Source organism: Zootermopsis nevadensis, unplaced genomic scaffold (assembly GCF_977971745.1).
Source record: "Zootermopsis nevadensis isolate Lab colony 2312 unplaced genomic scaffold, Znev_1.0 Znev_ptg000019l, whole genome shotgun sequence".
NCBI classification, from domain to species: domain Eukaryota; kingdom Metazoa; phylum Arthropoda; class Insecta; order Blattodea; family Termopsidae; genus Zootermopsis; species Zootermopsis nevadensis.
Genome location: NW_028259151.1, coordinates 5,254,475 through 5,274,792, shown reverse-complemented (window position 1 = coordinate 5,274,792; position 20,318 = coordinate 5,254,475). Strand labels below are relative to the sequence as shown.

The following is a 20,318-nucleotide window of genomic DNA, read 5'->3' as shown; positions in this document are numbered from 1 at the left end:
AAACGACGCTGACAAATCCTCTTAACAACGCTCCGGGGACAGAGTACCCCCCCATTCCAACTTCAGTGGTGAGGAGCGTCTGAAATCCGATGCTGCGTTGGTCACAGATGCTGTGACGTCATGCGCTCAAAAGCGCAACAGGCGGGCGGTATGCTCATTGCGTGGGAGTAAGTCAGCACTGTTTCGCGACACTGAACCAATCACTCAAGCTGTTTAAACATTTACCTCTCTGTTTCTTTCTGTATGATGTTAGTAATCGAAATTTTCATTACGTTATAAAACAGCCTGCCAATTAACAAGTCTATAAGTCAATAAGTCTACATATCACGCACAATCGAGACTATATATCGATATATGCCTTAGGTATTCATGTAATAGTATTAGATTTATGTATATCCATTGTGTATATTCCTTGCTGTAAAATAAATTCATTTTCTTAAGATCGATTTAAGGGGGGTTTGCGAAAAGCAGTTGAGTAACGAAAACGATCCACAATTTCTTACTTTATACTATAAAAACTAACTTTTCTGTATATACGAACTTAGTAAGAAACATGCATTTGAACTATAGGAACAATATTAAAAATATGGCATGGATTCTATTGTGATTTAACAACTGTATGTAGCCATGCAATACAACTAGCACGGGATACCATCTGGTGGCGAGCTCCAGTGAACACGGAAGTTTCATGAACCTACGATTTAAATAAACAGTGGGGAATGTAGTGTCAAACTTAGAGACTATAAAACTTCTGATGAAGTGCACTAAAACATGAATATAGTTAATTTTTGTGTTATAAAACAGATATGAATTAAAAATTTAAAACGACATCTATCTACAGTCATCTAAAATTCTAAGCTTGTTTAACCAGTAAAAGCCCAATATTACCTATCTATACAAAATGTTTTAATATTAAGGAACTCTACGTTATGTCCACACAGTATATTTCATATGATTCGTAAAATAACTAGCTACTATTTAGTTCAGCAACATTAACCAATTGATTTTTGTAACGCATACTCATAGTTTTTATCCTCTGTGGTAAGAACTGATTTTTTAAATAATATTGACATGAAATTCAAAGGGCAAAACATAAAACATGCCAAGTCATTTATATAAACAATTAATTCTGCTTAAAATCGTCCATCTCTTTTGCCTTCGCAGAAAAATATTCTTCAGTTCAATTCTTACACGTCGTCAAGATAACAGAAGCAAAAGACTGCCAACGGTCACTACGTTAATTTGAAGATTTTAGTAACGATATAAGGTTTCTCTGCAGAAGAAAACAGTTGCATTTTAAGAAGCGCAATGGTTGTTGGATTGTGGATGAAACAGCGCGTTGAGGGGGGGGGGGGTCCAGCGTCTCTTGTTCAAGACATATAAAAGTGAACCACGAAGCCAGACGCCGGTAGGAGCGCGTGATTCACTTGTCAACACAACAGCGAGATCCTTGGTGAGTCCTGAATTTAGTTGTATCTCATACTTTATTAGTGGACGAGAAGTTAACAAAACTAACGACCTACCAATCTTGACGAGTTACTTTTTTTTTTACTAGGACAGATAAATCATATATACAAGTCGAACTAAGAGCTATATACAAAATAATTTGCTGTTTGTCAGTGTATAACAATTATTTTCAATTAAAATTATTCAGACTTTTGTTCATATTAGATGTTTTATACAATAACTGAGGAAAATATTATTTTAGTAAAATAAATTGTGTTGTGTTTATTATTTATTTCCATATTCTCACGGGTAGTGCACAAAAGGTTATTTTGTTGTGGAGAACGTTTCAATAGTTTTCGAGTGTATAAATTGGTTTTTGTGTTTAGTACGTTAGCAACCTCTAGCTCTTAAAATATTTATCATGATTTTATAGATCTGTTACTAAATTATAAGACTGTTTTATAAAACCATGCCCTATAAATATGTACTTAGTGACATCTGAACTTTGCTTTATTAAAATGTTGTATCATAAGGTGTAATTTACGTTATAACATGGCTATAATTATTCTGATTACACGCAACGTATTTGTAAAGACGCCTGCCAGAACTAATATACAAGAATCCAAATGTAATAAATTGTAATCGCGTGTTCTACAGAATGTTTACTTCTCCTTTACACACGTAACAAGAGAGACTTTCCTAACCAGTCAAATATGTAAGAGTTTTTACTCTGCCCGTTTGAGTAAAATGTTAGTTTAATAATATTTACAAGTTATTACTAGGAAGAAAACACATTACTTCTTTATTACATAGATCAGTTGGTTTATGCCGCTTAGGGAAATAACAGTTTTTTTATTCTGAAAATTATGTGAAGCCCATAAATACGCTCCTGTATGTTAAAGTTCGTATCGTTTTTTACAATCGATCTTTAAAGAATCAAGTTTTAAATGAATAGAAACTTGTGCAACATAATCTAAAGAACAAAATTCATAAAGCAGAATCATTTTTGAGAAACTAGTACCTACTCAGGTGATCCAGAAATTAGCCATATTTTATGGAACCCTATAGATTATTACTGCGTTTACAAGAACATTATCTTATTTTGAAGTTTAGGATATTCCCTTCACCCCCAAGTATATGGCAGCAAAATTGTGGCGTCTTGCTGCAAATTCTTTTTCCATTTTATAAATATATTTTAGATATTATAATATAAAGTTTTAAACAAAATATTCGTATTTTTCTTAGTTCGTACTTTTCAGTACAAAGAAAAATACTCAACCAACATTAACCTTTTTTTCAGAATTGAATCTATGAAACAGCAATACTTCTTGAGAAGACTATAGTCGCTCACCTACTCAAAATGTTCCGTTTTTTTATAAAACATGAACGTTTATTACTGTGTTCACAAGAGACCACCATTGAGCAGTGTCCTCTGCCAGTATAATCCAATCGAAAACTTCACTCTTTATTATTTAACATCCATTAAACTCCTTCCATTTATTCCTAGATCTCTCAACTTACCCATTCAACACATGTTTCCAACTGAAATCTCAAGCCATGATCTTCCACGAAAATAAATGTTGTCGCACTTGAGAATTGTCAAAGATTATCCAACAGTAAAGAAGACCTAAAATGCGTTTCTATTAAAATATGTAACAATGTTTGGGAAAGACTGTGTTAAATTAAGACAGTCGTATATCCGCTGAAGAATTCTGATTACTAGCTGTCAAAACACGTACTAGATTTAATTTATGGGGTTATCGAGTCCTTATTTTGGCCGTAATATGCTGAAAGAGTTCACGCCACAGGTGTTATTTTGAATGAGAGTACGAAATGAGGACACACCCACTGTTTTCAGATTTAATATTTCACAGAGCATGAATGTTATAAAATTTGCTCGAGCGATCTGTCGTGTAAATCAATGTTGAAATAAAATAAAACATTTCGGAGACATATCAGGTATTAATCATCAGGGCATTGATGATACAGACAGGAAGAATCAATACGAATAATGTGTCCCATACCAGAAACCATATTTTGGTTGTTAATTTTGAATTTATGTAACCCTACCCTGGCATCGGCGAATTATAAAATAATTAATTACTTAGAGAATTTATGTCTACGAGGTTTCGGCGACTCATTGCAAAGCCACGGACCTATATATTAATGCGTTTTGACATAATTAAAGAATGAAAAATGTTTCTATTGTAAACATTTTTCTACGTCTGCTCTAGTATACCGTTCACAATAAAAACTTACACCATGCGACGCTGTTGTCAGCTTTCTGGAAAGAAGCATCTCTGTTGCAAACAGATTGAAAGCATTCAGCAGAAAGATCTTCTTAGTAGCACTTGGCAGTCATGTTTAGTTACAAACATTTTTCAGGTCTCTTCTATTTTTGGGAAAAAAACTTACTTTTCTATTTTCGCTCAGGGTTTTCAATCTATGTCACGAGGCTAGTGAAAGTTATTAACGGCACAATATTTAGTGATGAATTCGGCATAAAATTTTCATTAGTAGACCTACAGATTGCAACTGTGTTAAACTGGCTAGATGAAATACTAATGATTCTCACTGCTGCTTTGTTGGCAAGTGTTAACACGTACTAATAATTCATAAACATAAACTAAACTATTTCGTGTTCAGAAAAACGGGTTAAATGAATAATCTTTATATTTGACTTCAGTTGTTTTGACCACACATCAAAGATATGGATTCGTTAGAATGAAAAGGGAACAAGTCAGTATTTTTTAAAATGGGATACCATTCGTCAAGCGTAGACTCATGAACTTGTATGAAAACAGCACATGTGATATGTGCTCTTTTCACACAAATTTATATCTTGCTTGTTAGAAACCATACTGTTACCATATTATTTGCAACGTTTGCTGCTAATCGGAGATTCAACAAAATTTTCAATATTTCCATGTCAGATGACCCTGTGAATTTACGTAAGAGAGTTATATACAAAACAGTGTATATCGCAAATTGATCGAGCAGTAATGGTGTGGAGGTATAGCTCTCACCCTTTCTTGACCTCGGCACAAGATGGGGGTGAGTGGTCAGCATCACGCTCCGGCCGAGTAATACAATTTAGATTACAAAAATGGGGTACATAAGTAACCCTGCGGAATTTCAATCTTGAGTAATTGATAGTCACTGAGCTAGACAACATATTCCCTGACTTTTATAGAATCCAAAGGTTTATTACCCGCCTCTCGTCCCTATCGTGAGCAAAATTAGTTCAGACCACTACTCCACTCCATTTCTTAAAGGTCCAGACATTCTTAAAATACTTCCCTTCCAGGAGACGAACATTTGTACCCATTTGTCAAATCGCATGTGTGCTACAGTACACAAAACATTAAACTGTACTTGATATGATCAGCTTACTAACATAATATTTGTAAAGCAGCATTTTATAACAAAATTATCTGTAATCTCCTGTTAGTTCATCTCTCAGGTCGAAATATTCTATTCACCACCCAATTCTCAAATACCATCAATTTATGTTGTTTACTTGAATTTTACACTCATAAAACAGCAATGGAATTATAGTCTTAGGCATTTTATTGGATTCTACAGGTTGATTTAAATTTGCACAAACCCATATTAAAATAATTATTTATCGTCGCAATTCAATGCAATTCGACACACAACATCGCTGTGAGCATACGAGAGCTCAATTAGATCACGTGATGTTGTAATCTGCTCGCGCCAGTACTTCAGTTGTCTTTCAACAGTCGAGTAGCAAGGTCATCTTCTTCACAGGTGCTTACTTAAATTTCTAGAATGAGGTTAGGGATACAAGGATGAATTTGACACTGCTTCCTGCCTCGTCTGGCAGTGCATCGTGTAGATAGGAGACTGCACACAAACGTTTCCACTTAAATAAAAGCCGCTAGTGAGAAAGCAAGGAAACAGCTCACTCTGAAGAAACATTCGTTCGCTTTTCCGAAGATTACAATTTATAACAAAAGACACGCGGTGGCGTTTCTTGGGCTTTTAGTGTAAGAATAGGTAAACAGCAAAAGAGAATCACGGATCAAAGACGACACTAGTTCTAAACTGTCACTGAATGCGAGTAGAACATGATGAAAACGTGAAAAAAAGAGACTAATGTTGGTATCGACATATACGGTTTGTTCGTAACGTTAAATCTCTCTGTGCAAACTTCCTAGAGTCCAGAGCCCTTCAAAACAAGAATTTTAAACCGCTGTATCGCGAAATTTTTAAGTTGTGGAGAGTTGCTAAAATTACATATATATATTTTACTCCAGTCTATCGCGAAATCAAGCGAAAGCATCAGGAATAAGACAGCCCTTTGTTATAATTATAATTTTCTTATTATATACAGCGATCGAAAGACAACCGATTCCTGACATTTTTCACTTGTCAAAAGAAATAAATTACGTTCAAATCAGAAAACAAAAACAATGTTGAGTTTTTAAAGTGTAAACAGCGTTTAGTGATTCATGCATTCACTGTCTTCCTCATGTTTAAGGTAACCGGGTGAAGAGTTTTGCAGTGGAATTTGAAATGCACAGTTCAGTATTTCGTACCAATTCTTCTTGTGTGTGACAGTTGTTTTTTGCAAAAGCTCTCCTTAAGAATCCCCCCAAAACAGAAATCCGGTGGCGATGTTGACTTTGCTATATGCATTGCAACCCCACCTTTCTGAAACCAGCAGACTTGTTTGTCAACTTCGAAAGGGAAATGAAATGAATAATCGATTCCTTGTAGCGTTCACCTACAGTTTCACTGAAAAAATGGGACCCGATGTTTTCTGGCGAGAGACACCACGACATACTCGGATTTATAAGCAGTATTCCATATTATTCTGGTTTGCCTATTTGTGTATCCACTTATGTTGAATCAAGGAAAGATTTGGGCCACGTAGGTGCATATGGGATGATAATATTAAAATGAGTCTTAAGAAAACAGGTTCGGAGTGTTTTGGCAGAACTGGCTTAGGACAATGGCCGACAGAGGGTACCTGTCAACACTGTAATGAGCCTTAGGGTTACGTGTAGGGTGGAAAATTTCTTTACTAACTAAACGACTATCAGCTTCTCAAAAATGATTTCCCACCATAAAGTTAGTTTTTATTCCTGACATTCAAAGATTGGTTTTTGTTTTTACTTACAAACAGATAAGTTCCAAGGACGGTATAGTTGCGCCTTCTCACAAATAAACACGACGAGAAACTTTCTTAGTATTCGTCTTACTAATTAAGTTCAAGTAGACAAAAACTCAACGGTTTTAATGGGAATCAAAGGTCTCTAACCCCGTTCACAGGACACCGCAACCCCTACTGAATCATATACGGACCAGGCACTCATCTTGCTTCTTAAAGACCGGTTTAAGCAATGTCCTCCAGTCTCTGCCTACGTCTCCAAGTGGTCTCACCTTCCCTTCACGTTTTTTGCCGAATATTTCGTAAGCATTTTCTGTGGGTCAGCTACAAACTTTTAATGTAAAGTGTACACATTAAAAGACTGGAGAATAATGCTGACAGGAAATGGGAGGAAGCCATATGAGAGCTCTGCTTTCTAGTTAATACGACCTGACAGTTGATACGCATAGAACAGTAACGGGTAGCATTGGATGTGTACAGACGTGTGTCAGAAACTTAATATTTAAGTGGAAAAGTTCATAGCGTCATCGCAAACATGTAAGTAATAAATTCCTCAAAAATGACACAATATCAAAAATCGTACTAATGTAATGTACATAAACATAGTGTTTTTGTAAACAAAATTGTAGAAGAATTACAGAATTTACGAACTACTGTACTTTAGTTAGGTTATGTGGTCACATATTTAATTTAATGCATTTAAAACTATATCCGTGCATTACCCTATTCAAAAGAGCTAGTAACTTGTCTGTATCCTGTGCTGTATGAATATTTCAATAGAACTAGTGTATCAAAATGTAATTTACCGCAGATTTCAGAAAGATCTTTTGTTTTTCACTCAAAATTAAATTACGATCTCTATTTAAAATTTCTGACAAAATATACTAAATATTTACGCCAATTAATTTCGGCTGAAATTCCATTCCGATTGATTTCAACCTCTCTCTTGCTTTATCGAAATGTTTGATAATTTGTAAAGGCGTTTCAAGGTTTTACCAATGTCACTTAACAGACCTGCATTTGAAATTGAAAAAATAAAATAAAAACATTTTTTGTCTTTTTCAGAACTGTGCGGGTGTTCATTACATTCAAGACATGGATTTCAGTGAATACAGAAAAAGAGGTAAGTAGAGGTTTTCATACTCTGCCGATACTAAGTTATAAGAGAAAGAAGTGTTTAATAGCTAATAAGATATAATTCTTTGTTTATTTAATGTAACATTTTAAACTGCAAATTCAAGTGTCCATGTTACCATAAGCATGGCATGGACTTTGAGTGTTTGCAAATATATTGAATAAACAGTTGCGAACAGCTAATAAGGGGTGGTGCTCCAGTTTGTAGGGGGGAGGCTAACCACTCTACACTGCAACATACAGCTAGTTACGAAATGTTACTCAGGGTTTCGAACGTCGACGGTTTCTTTGTAACGAACTAAACCATGGAAAAACGTCACGAGGTTTGGAACTTGGAATGCCACGAAATTGTATAGCCATTTTTCTTTGAAAATAGTATCAAAATAATTTGAAAAATAGAAGTTACGTTTAGTGGGAGTGCAGGAGGACAAGTGGTAAAAGGATTTTACAGAACCAAAACAATTATACGTATATATTTTTTGTAGAATTTTTAAATCTGATTTTCACTAAAAGAAATTAAGCATCTCATACAGATTTGTAGCTTCAGAAAATATGGATAATGTAAATAATAGAACAAAGATAATTTAAACATTTCATCGGAATAGGACTTTGGTCATTATAAGTTAAAATAGTATAAAGTACGGCTTGACGAAGAATGTTTAAAATTATTAGATAAAAGGAAGAAATTAAATTGTAGCGACTGCAGAATTGAATCCAAATGAATGGAGATAATGTATAAAATGTGAGATGGAATGTATTAGTTATTTCAGGACCAAAAGAAGGGAGTGTATCAAAGACAAAGGTGATGAACTTGAAGCAACAAACAGTTAAATATAAATATTTTTCAAAGCTTTATCATCCCTGGACTATCAGATGTTAGTGATGGCCTGCTTGCATGTTCCAAAATGATTTTGAAGAGGTGAACGAATTCTTTAGTCAGTTATTGAATGCAAATGAAATTATCGACGTTAGGCAGACTGAAATACTTACAAGTGAACAATTGGTACCTTAGAACAATAGGTCAGTACATCAACTATGCATAGACTTCAAGATAACTTATGCTTCAGTAAGGACGAATCTATTGTACAGCTTCTAATTTAATTCCGCATACCAGTGAAACTAGTTACGCTAATTAAAACGAGTTTACAGAAACTATGTCAAAGTATAGATAAACGTTTGTCTGACGCATTTTCAATTCAGAATGGTTTGAAAAAATGTTCTTTGCCATTTTTGAGTCTTGCTTTGCAGAATGTCGACATGAATGCCTGAAGAAAAAATAGGAAATGGAATTGAATGTCACACATCAGATTTTGTCTTTGTTGATAATGATAATTTACTGAGAAGGAAAAACGTAAATTCTATGAGATGCACAGAAACTGAGTTTAGACAGATATTCATGTCTCGTCACGAGACAAAATTATTACACGAAAGTACTTAATATATCTTTTAAAGACGTTGCGGAGTTCAAACATTTAAGAACGTTGTTAAAACAAACAAAAAATTACTTCCACTGGAAAATCAATAGCAGAACAAATTCGGCGAATGTTCGATACTGTGCAATTCAAAATATTAATTTTTCCGTCTTCTACCTTCAAACGTACAGATTCAAATATACAAAATGTAATGTAACCTCTTTTGTTGCATGGGTTTTCAGTTTGTTCTCTCAGGTTAAAGGAATAACACAGATTGAGGGTGTTTGAGAAAAGGGTGCTTAGGAAAATATTTGAAAATTAGAGGGATCATGTGACAGGAATAGAGGTGGCGGCGTAGAGTTTGTAAGGTTTCACATGAAACTGCTCGATCATGGATTGGTCGGCTGGCAGAGCTTAAAGAAGCGACGAGCGGACAGCAATACTTATTCAATAACCATTAGAGCCCAACGAAGGACAAGTTGCCTGACGGGATAACCTTTCATCAGCAGTAACAGACCCCAGTTTGTACAGTCGAGGCTTCCGCCACGACAAAACCCCCGTTAACGTAAGCAAACTCCCGTTTTAGTCTTACGCAGGAATGGTGTTGCCTAGCAAGAGATTGTGATTTGTGTACCGGAGACACTGAGATACTTTAATGATCTTTCTTGTTTGTTTTCTCGAAAGATTCGCTGCACATTATACATGGGTTCGACTTTCCTCAGTGTTAGTTTATAAGTATCATAAAATCTTGCGTCTTTAGGTTCTCAGAGATAGTTTAGTTAGTAACATGTCTGTGTCTGGCGTGGGCAGCTGGGGTTCGATTCTCAATGAGGTGTCTTTATTGACATTGCAGGCCATAAACTCTAATTTACTTTTAAATCTTCGCATTTATTTATTTTTCTTCCTTTGTTCACGTCCGAGAATGAGGGGAATGATTTTAGATTGTTGTAACTGCCCGTTTTTGAAACAATTCAGCAAATTAACTATTTATTCAAAAGTTATATTGTCTTTATTTCTACTATGTTCTGTGTTGTGTCTCTAACTCATTTTGTGTTTCTCTTTGAAATATTGGATCTTAACTACAGATGGCTTGAAGATAACTGTTTAATTCCAACATTTTACGTTAAAAAATCAACTTCGAGCTGTCTTCGCCAATGCAACACAAATAATATGGTAAAAGTGTGGATGATAATGCAGACGATTAATTTTTGCTTGTTCATAACGGAGTACTGGACTGTTGCAAACAACACAGCCTGCACATCGTATATCCAATAGTTTATTTGTTATGACAGACACCACTTCTTGAACCTGTCTTGAACATATGAAGAACATGGGGAATGGATTCCTGCTCATTCCTGTTACGGATAACAATAAACTTTGACCCTTATCGAATGGTATCACGAACCCTGTCTCTTTATTATAAGTCCAAACGCGTGATATTTTTGATGTTCTATTTAAATATATTTTATCCATTTAATCATTGGCTTATCTACTTCTCTGCAGAACTGGACATTCCATAAATAAGCTAATCTTAAGTTCCTAATGTCACTTTCTCCTGTCTGGACTTATTGGTTGCTTCATTTAATGCCTGATCTAAGATTTCTTTGCTTTAACGAGATATCACAAAGTTACTGGTAGCGTGTTGGTTTCATAGACTACGAGGTAGCTGTAGGTTCAGATTTCTTAGAAAATGATTTTGTAAGTTGTAACATATATAAATGCACTTCGCCTCAGCAACTTACGATGATTTTCAGACGAGTGGCCATTGTATCTTGTACGTAGTGCCAAGGATGAAAGAGTAGAATGATTGTCTTCATATTATCAAATTATCTCTCATTTCTTCTTTGTGCCAGAAAGATCGAATTAATTACCTCTTTCTCTTAATTGAGACGAGAGTATAATGATCTTGCTGGTGGGCTACTCGATAGGTCCATTCCTGTAAACGGACGTGTAGGGGTAGATGTTACAAGAAATGATAGAAAGGCTGTGTTAAAATTAAGGACATTTTGCAACTTTTAGTATCATACTTGTCTAATAACATTTCTTCACTAATACAAAATAGGAAAACTGAAGAACTTTTTATTTTATTTTTTGTGCAATGTATTCTAGTTCTCTGTTCATTTCAGAATACCAAAAAAGTTTTGTTAATTTTCTGAGTTTTGTCACTTTTTGCAATTCTACGGAAATCCAAATATTCCAATCCCCAGTGCGATAGTACTGCCCCAGTATTTTGCAGTTTCAGGCTTTTTTTAGAATGACTTTAATATTCTCAGTCCCACTCAATATATTATTTTAATATACAGACTTCTTTATTGACCCAAAATCTATTTACTATAAATTACATAAAATTTTGGGTGGACATTTTTTCGATTCTCATAAAATCCAATTTAGAGTGCTAACAATATTTTTGGAGCAGAAACCAATTAACATTTTTATAAATTTTGGAATACATTTTATGGATCTCTCAATTTAGACCTCGCTAGATATCTTAGGAGGACAAATCGATTGGGAGTGGCATATTTTATTAAATTTTTGTAGTTTCTGAATGTTTTTCTCTGCTTTGTATTAAATTTCTACGATTTTTATATAAATTCAAATTTTTCAAACCCGCAGTGCACTAGAAGTGTATATCTCTATTCTGCTGTCGCAATGTAAGTTAAACTTACTGTTTCGTAAGAAATCAGCACACAGCCGTTCATATTAAGAGAAACAGAACATCTTATTGAAGGGAGATGTGTGGAACAGATTTATCCCAGATTCGATGCGTAATACCAGCTTACACAAGACAGTAAAACAGAATTTGAATGACACAACTGCCAACAACAAAATAGTTGCAGCCTTAAAAGACAATAAATCTAAATTCACTGATTTCATCTATTCTATTCATTCTCGCCTAGACTGAATGGACAATGGACACTGGAAACTGGACACAGCCTTCATAAAACGTAATGAACGTGTAAACTGTTTCAGATCACATACTAAACGCATTTGAACTTCCTCTCTGGGTGTTCACCGGCGTCTTAGTATGACAACTGGCAGCCTTGCTTTAAATAACTGCTCCATATACACAGCTTGGTAATCCATAATTCTACCAACGGTCTAGGTCTGAAATACAAAAATGAACTAAATAATATTTTTAAATTATATTTATACATTGAACAATATAAGCCACACAAATATGCGTTGGACGAAATTTGAGAGATATCGAATGTTAAATAAGATGGTATATAAAGTTATCACCGTGTTTTAAAGAGTTGAGGAAACGACACAGATCGATGTTGTGAGTCCACACGAGGATAGGATATTTGAACCCAAGAGAGAGGAAGTAATAACAGGATAGAAAATGTTACATTATGAGTGGCTTCATAACATGCCATCAGCAACTGGTGGACGGATGTGTAGTAGGCATTGGAATATGACAAATTTTAATACAGCATCACTATTTATGGTCGGCCAAAACTGGATTTCTGTTGATTATTGAATTTCAAACATATTTTTGTGACAAATAATTTTAGTACAGTATATTCAACTATTTCTTATCCAAAAGTCACGATCAGCTTCTCATTCGGAGTGATTTACTTTTTACATAAGAATGTTATATTTCGCATTATTTCTGATAAATATCCATTGTGGATATTGTCTTAGTCGAATATCTAGCTCTTTTAACTTAGCATCGAAAACTTATGTAAAGCGATTAATTGCTTTCTTATTATTTTCCTTGTTTCAATTTATTGTTATTGCCTTGACGATCGAACCATTGTTTTAAAACATAGCGAGACACACACACACACACACACACACACACACACACACACACACACACACACACACACTCTCTCTCTCTCTCTCTCTCTCTCTCTCTCTCTCTCTCTTTATGCCGTAATGCAAGCTTTTTTCTCAAATAAAGACTCCTTTGAAGATCAGGTCCATAGCATATCTGTACTACTGACAGGCAAAGAGATGGTGGACTACATCGCGGACTATCTGGAGCACATCAGGGAGAGACGCGTCTATCCGGCGGTGGCGCCCGGCTACTTGAGGCAACTCATACCAGAGAGCGCGCCCCTCGAACCAGAGTCCTGGGACGACATCATCGCAGACGTCGAGCGAGTAGTCATGCCTGGGGTAAGTCACAAACAGTGAGCAGTCTGGTATTATCCTGTGTCTCATAACAATTCTATATAGAGTACCCACACAGAAATTGGGACTTTTAGACCTCTTGAAACTCTAGCACGAGCAAACAACTTACAGGCCCAACCACGTTGTCTGTCTTGTCTGTCGCTTTGTCGCGGTTGAACTCAATCTGTATTCTGTCATTTCATACTTTCTCTATCAGATCCGTTTTTTCATTTGTTTCCTGTGTCATTTGAGTCTAATATTTTTATCACACTAGCCCTTCATTACAATAATCATCATCACTTAATTTTTCTTAGAGATTCTATGATGGGAACATCTCTCATACCTCTACACAGAAATACAGTGTATATTCGCACTAGATGACGTATGTTGACATGCAATCATGGCGCGGTGCGCAATTAAGACCAGGGACATTTTCTTTGCCCTTATATTCTGAAAGGTGTAGTCGCTTATTAGTTTAGTACATTCGACAGTCATTTACTCTACAGTGCTTAAATCTTCTAGTGACAGTGAAAATGGGAGAATTCTTTCAGGTGATTCCATTCTGTACTGTACCTTTCTGATTTATATAGGACAGAAATATTCTAGCAGCGGTTGAATATATTGACGTATGTTTTCTTGTGTGGGCTGAGAGCTTCATCCCATCATGAAGCAGCAGTGCGAGGCAGCATTCATCCAGAAGGCCTATCGCCAGCTGATAGGAATAATAGGACCAAGAGTTGCTTCAGAATTTTTGTCTTATAGACCAAACGTTTTCAACTTTCTTAAGTTATCCGAGTTGTCTTCCTGCCATCGGTCACTATATTCACGTAAAAGTTGTAAATTTTTAGTAAACATAAACTTTAAAGCGCAGATCATATTAATAAACTTTTCATAATGAACATTATTTATTTCCCTAAACAACATTGTTCAATTGACACTTGAAACAGAGACTATTGTAATTTCCTTGATGTAGGAACTGCATTCTTGAACATTAGATAAACTTCGAGCTGAAAATATTGAATTGTAATTCAGCATTGTCGTAGCAGAACCAGTAGGTTCCACATCGCTAATAACAAAGTTGCGTCAATCATGAGCCAGCTCAATCCAACTTTTATAATCATTACCTTACTCCCTAATGCCCCATCTTAATTTTATCCTTATTTACAGAATTTAAAATCTTTGTATCAAGTGTTAAAAGTGTCAGTTTCACTTCAAAAGTTCTGATTGAACCTGTGTTGTCTGTAATTATGACAATAAATTTAGAAATAGGGCTAGTAAGATGGATAAGCCGCCAATAAAAGTATGTCAAAACCATGTTTTAAGAAAGTCCGCTCGTTGGTGTGAAGAATATTATGGAAGGTAAATATTCACAAACATGATACATAAAATAATATCTCAAATATCAATATATATTTTTACTTGTAGGACCTTGTAGTCTGGTGATGGACTTCATAATTAGGCTTCAGGACTTAAAAAAAATTAATCTATTACCGTATTACTAACTGTCTTAAAGCTGTATAACGACCAGAGAATAAGCCAGACGTCTGTTCCAGGTGACACACTGGCAGAGTCCGTACATGCACGCTTATTTTCCTGCGCTGAATTCCTTCCCGTCTCTTCTGGGAGACATGTTGGCTGATGCTATTAACTGCTTGGGGTTTACGTGGGTGAGTACTGCTCCTATAGATTACGAGAAAACAAGGAACTTTAAGCCCAGGAATCTGTTCTCTTTTGCCAGCGAATGTGTAGCTGAAGGAAAAACAAAAATTCGGATCACGCCAACATTTGCAAAGTGTCAACTTTGATCTTCTAGGTTGGTATTTATGACCTGATAAAACACAAACTGTTACAGGTACCGCATTCCTGGTGAGTAGTTTAAAACTCCCTACACACTTAGTCAGTACAGTGACTGGCTATGGGCTAGACGACCGGGGTTCGATCTCCGACAGGGGCAGAGGATTTTTTTTTTCTCTAGCCTCTGCGTCCAAACCGGTTCTAGGATCCACACAGCCTCCTATCCAATGAGTACCTGGGTCCTTTCCCGGTGGTAAAGCCCAAACACAAATGAGTCAATACCATATACCAAGACTTGCAAGAGAATACCAACCAAGAAAGATTGGCAGTTAGTAGACCAAGGAACAGATGAAAATAACAAATTTTGGATTTTTGTTAGTTATAAACCTAACCTCTATCGTTGATTATGACAAATAAGTAAAAAGGCAATACCTCAAATGTACCTTTTTTTGTTATTTAGTGCAGATATGATGTATATCAAAACTGTTACAAACGCAAGGATGGAATTAAATATCTAATCTAAATATGGAACAAGTTTAAGCTTATACTAACCAAAACAGAAGAGAAAAAGTGATATTTTGTTCTTTCAAGAAGCAGTGAATTTTTGTCGGAATACTAGAAATGTAAAAGTTTGATCCGTAATTTGAAGGCGTCAAGTCCAGCGTGTACAGAACTGGAGACTGTGGTGATGAATTGGTTGGGGAAGATGATCGGGCTTCCCGACGAGTTCCTCCACACTCGGGTGAACAGTACAGGGGGAGGCGTCATACAGGTAAGCGCACTCTAAATTAGTTATTGAGGAAGTGACAGTGAAAAGTGTTCAAAGTTTTTCAAATATTGGGAACACCAATAACAAATAAAAATATGCTGTTTTCATGAAATTCGGGGCAGATTACATCCAGGGAATTAGATTCAGAATATCCAATCTTCCATATTTATACTTAAAAACTTAAAGAATATAATACTGCATGTTACAATTTTACCTTTTGTCTGCAATCGGTCTAAAACTTCAGCCATAATGCTGAGGGGAGAAAGTAAATCGAGGATGTGTGAAAACGAAGTTACTGAGGAGAGAATTTGGACCCAAGAAGGAGGAAGTAAAAGATGGCTGGGAAAAACTTCATGTTGAAATTCATAATTTGTACTCTTCGCCAAGTATTATTACGGCTGAATTAACAGCGAAATTGTTTGGAATTTGTTTCAGACGACTGCAAGCGAGGCGACGTTCGTTTGTCTTCTGGCAGGTCGCACCGAGGCCATCAGAAGATACCGCGAACAGGATGAGGAGCTGGAGGACGCAGAGATTAACAGCCGACTCGTGGCGTACTGTTCTGACCAAGTAAATAACAGTGTTTTGCTATTTTTTCAATTTGTGAAGCAAATATTATCTGAAACATCTCCGAAACATAAATTTTGTAAAAAGGAAGAGAGGTCGCCTTCAAATATAGCCTACATTTCGTTACAGAAACAATAGTCTGTTGTCTTTAAGAGGTGGAGATTCAGCAATCTAATATTACAAACTTAATAAGACGTTCACTTTGCCCCAACACTGCTGATATATAATGTAGGTGTCAGATAATCTTCCAATAAGTTGAATATCTAACACTAAAAGTTACTGGACTAATCTTGTTCAGAACTTGTTTGGAATTAGTATCATTGGATGTGTGAGTTAGAATTCCGAACACAACACAACATTTTGTAAACTGGATTCACTTTCCGTCCCCAGGTGATATAGCGTCTAGTTCCTTTAATTTATATGTAAGTTGCGACTATAAACTTCAGAATTTGATAATCTGGACAGCAAAGATTAGTGACAAATAACAATATCGACGTGCAGAGGCTGTCGTTAGCAAAATTATCCACTTACGCCCTTTTCTGTCGCTTTAATAGATTAATTAAAACACTATTAATCGAAAAAAATCAAGTGTAACAAAAATCTAGTTCAGAAAACCCTAAAAATTGTGACTCTATTCCCAGAACTAATGAAGAATGTTCAGTATGAGATTCATACATACAGAAGATAAGTAAGGTGGGAAATTTGTTTAACACGATTTTTAAAACCGATTAAGACATACGCCAGCAAGATGGGAAATCTCGTATTACAGGATTCAGAACATGTGAGTGTACATGGGATTCACAGATAAACAGTAATGTAAGCTGGAAAATTCTGTGATGCCGCTTCCACAACTGATTAGTTAAAGCACACAATATATGATTCAGACTCAACAGTTGGGAACAGTCTTATGACTCATTTTCAGAACCAATGAAGATAATTTGCGATTCGTAGCATATTACGGTGTAGAACCTTGTGACTCACTTTGTAGAATAGATGAAAAGTGTATAGTATTGGATTCACAAATAGATGAAGAAGAAAATAAGTAATCTAACAGTCATATAAATATGACATATGAAGGAAAACTAACCACTATATTTTATGGTCAGCATTAAGCTTGATTCGACTTCAAGTCATGGACCAGTATTTACGGATTCTCGAAAAATAAGTCAATTTTCTTAATGCACTTTCAGGCCCACTCCTCTGTAGAAAAGGCAGGTCTTATCGGACTTGTGAAAATGCGATATATCGAGAGCGATGAGCACTTGTGTCTACGTGGAGATCGTCTACTGGAGGTCATTGCAAGGGACAAGGAAAAGGACCTCATTCCGTTCTTTGTGAGTACAGAGTTCAGCCTATAAAAATTATAAATTAATGTTTTTGTAATGTTCCAAGCTTTCAAATATATTTTTCCAATATTTGAAATAAATTTATAGACCTATGTAAGATTATTTTTGCAGTTACTATTAAGTAATAACTTGTATTTAATATTTCAATTAAGAAAAAAATCTTTACAAGATAAAGATATAAAACTGTAATCATCCCTTTAGTTTTCATAAAAATATTAAAATACAGATATATTACAAATTTGTAAAGAGGTTATTTACTTTATGTATGGCTGTGAGTGGCGAAGAAACTACACAAATTACGAGGGCCACAACGCAGAACTAAGCAGCAGAAGTTCAAAATCACAACTTTGTTATGTTTATCTATTCCACATTTTAAAAATAAAAATACGGATATAACGAGCAACTGTATCGTCCCATATGAGTACAGTCCATGTACAGTGCTACAATTAAGCTGTTAAAGACATGTTGATGGGGAATGAGGATATTACATATTTATATGTTTGTATGTGAATGAAAAAAAACAGTACTTCAGGTTGTAGGAATATTTTGCCTGATCACACTGGAACCTAACTTTCACTTTTCAAGAGACGCAATGGGTGAACATAAAGAACGACACAATGGTTTTAAAGATGACTTTATAACATCTCTATGCTTTAATTTCTGGGCACAGAGTTGCCTTGACCAGTGTGGTCAAGAAGTGCCCTGTTCTAATGCACTCAGAAGGTTCACAAGCGCTCACTATTGGAGTCCGTCTTGATACTGAATCCATTCCACACCTTTACACCTTAATTCTATAATTGGCCATCGAAATTAATATTCCCACATCGACTATGCCCAGTCCTTCCAAATGGTCTCTGTGATTGAGGTTTTTAAGAAAAATGTCGAACTTATAACTAATTCCCCATACGTACTACTTGCCCTGACCAACTCATATAACTTTTTTAACCATAACCTTGAAAATATCCGGTAAAAAGTACATAACAACAATTATATCTTTATAAAATTGTAAAAAATGTAATTGAGTTTTAAATTTAATATAATTTTACACCTGATGATGGTTTAATAAAACCGAAACATGTTGTAACTGTTCCAACTGTAAATCGATTATTCGATATGGAACAAAGAATGATATTTTAATTATTTTAATTATCTTATTTTAAATACATTGTGATTTGACGGAATACCAAATAATTTAATTTTAATTATATCTTTATATAATTTTCTCCGGTCATTAGACACTTCTCGCTTAAGCAGTAATAATCTTCTCTTGTATCTCTTATTTATTTAAAATTCCTTCAGTCTTTGTTCTTTCATGTGCCGGGATAACTCAGTCAGTATAGTGACTAGCTACGGGCTGGACGGCCGGGGTTCGATCCCCGACGGGGGCAGAGGATTTTTCCTCTAGCCTCTGCGTTCAGGCCTCTTCTACAATGGGTACCGGAGTCCTTTCCCGGGGGTAAAGTCGGCCGGGGCGTGATGCTGACCACTTACCCCCATCTAGTGCTGAGGTCAAGAATGAATAGGAGCTATACCTCCTCTTCCCCAAGCGCCTACGTGGCGTATAGAGGGACAGCTTTACTTTACTTTTACTTTGTTCTTTCTTCAGAATATAAGATTACCACCTTCACAACACATGAAATTATTCAAATGAACGCCGTTTGCGTTTATTTTGGCTAAAACGATAGGTCGCAAGTGATCGCAAGACTACATTAGACCACGAGTTATGCAACACCCGCGTTGCACGAGAAAACCAGTTCTCGTGTGGCCCGTGCTTTCCTGTCACGCTACTGGCGCTGCTGTTCTAAAATTCTTACTGACAAACATAATTCGGCGTTAAGATAAAGGCGTTCATTGACGTCTAAGAACGTCGTATTCCCGGCATGCAGGCAATTAAAGGAAAGCATTTACAGACTGACGTCATTCAGGCTGTGGGTGCAGGTGCAGATGGAAAGGCGGTGGTTCGCCATTCACCAAAAGGCTGACATTCTCAACTGTGGATATCATCGAAGCGGGATGCAAGCAGGCATACGCAGAGAACTCAGCAGAGATTAATTACGGGGGCTGACAGTCCGCCTGCAGAAAAGACGATTTCCTTTCCTGTCCTTTTAGTAAGACAAAGCATGGTATCCCATGAGACCCAATTAACAATACGATAGTTTCTTTCTCAGTGTATAAACCACCAGCACGTCTAAAATAAACTGCAGAACCACAAAGAATGAAGTTTAAAACAACAAACATGACAGCATAAAACAGCTTTCTCATTAATAAAATAAGAAAACAATTTTTTTTACGTAAGCCCTCTAATGTATTTTGAAAGATAAAGCAGAGATGCGTTGAATGGAATCGGTTTTAAGGGACACGGTAACTTCTGCAAAAGCTTACAATATCCTTTTTCGCTTAAATATTTTCATGAGTAGCAGGAACTTGAAATTAATAAATAACTCTACAAATTAAAGACCTTTTCTATGCGTGACGTCCAGCATACACAGCTTTTCAAATCTGGACTTTCATTCTCAAAACTCTTATTAAAATATTTTAATAGTACTATTGCTGTATTTTCTATGAATTATTTGTTAGTTTTTCTTATGATATTA

The 20,318-nt window shown here is 35.7% G+C and overlaps 1 protein-coding gene across 5 annotated transcripts in view; it reads left to right on the top strand.

Annotated features, from left to right (window-relative positions):
• Window positions 1–1,397: 1,397 nt before the first annotated feature.
• Hdc (histidine decarboxylase) overlaps window positions 1,398–20,318 on the top strand; it is a 34,173-nt gene continuing 15,252 nt past the window's right edge. The window contains exons 1-8 of one of the 5 annotated variants that reach the window (XM_087351525.1): window positions 5,291–5,466; window positions 6,745–6,885; window positions 7,649–7,706; window positions 13,082–13,254; window positions 14,802–14,915; window positions 15,692–15,814; window positions 16,247–16,381; window positions 17,569–17,712. In XM_087351525.1, coding sequence (XP_087207651.1) covers window positions 7,679–7,706; window positions 13,082–13,254; window positions 14,802–14,915; window positions 15,692–15,814; window positions 16,247–16,381; window positions 17,569–17,712 — 717 coding nt within the window. In that variant the 5' untranslated portion in view covers window positions 5,291–5,466; window positions 6,745–6,885; window positions 7,649–7,678. Of the gene's footprint in view, window positions 1,454–5,187; window positions 5,218–5,290; window positions 5,467–6,619; window positions 7,121–7,648; window positions 7,707–13,081; window positions 13,255–14,801; window positions 14,916–15,691; window positions 15,815–16,246; window positions 16,382–17,568; window positions 17,713–20,318 lie in introns of those variants that run through there. The other 4 variants (XM_087351522.1, XM_087351524.1, XM_022077020.2 and 1 more) reach the window with 4 other exon arrangements.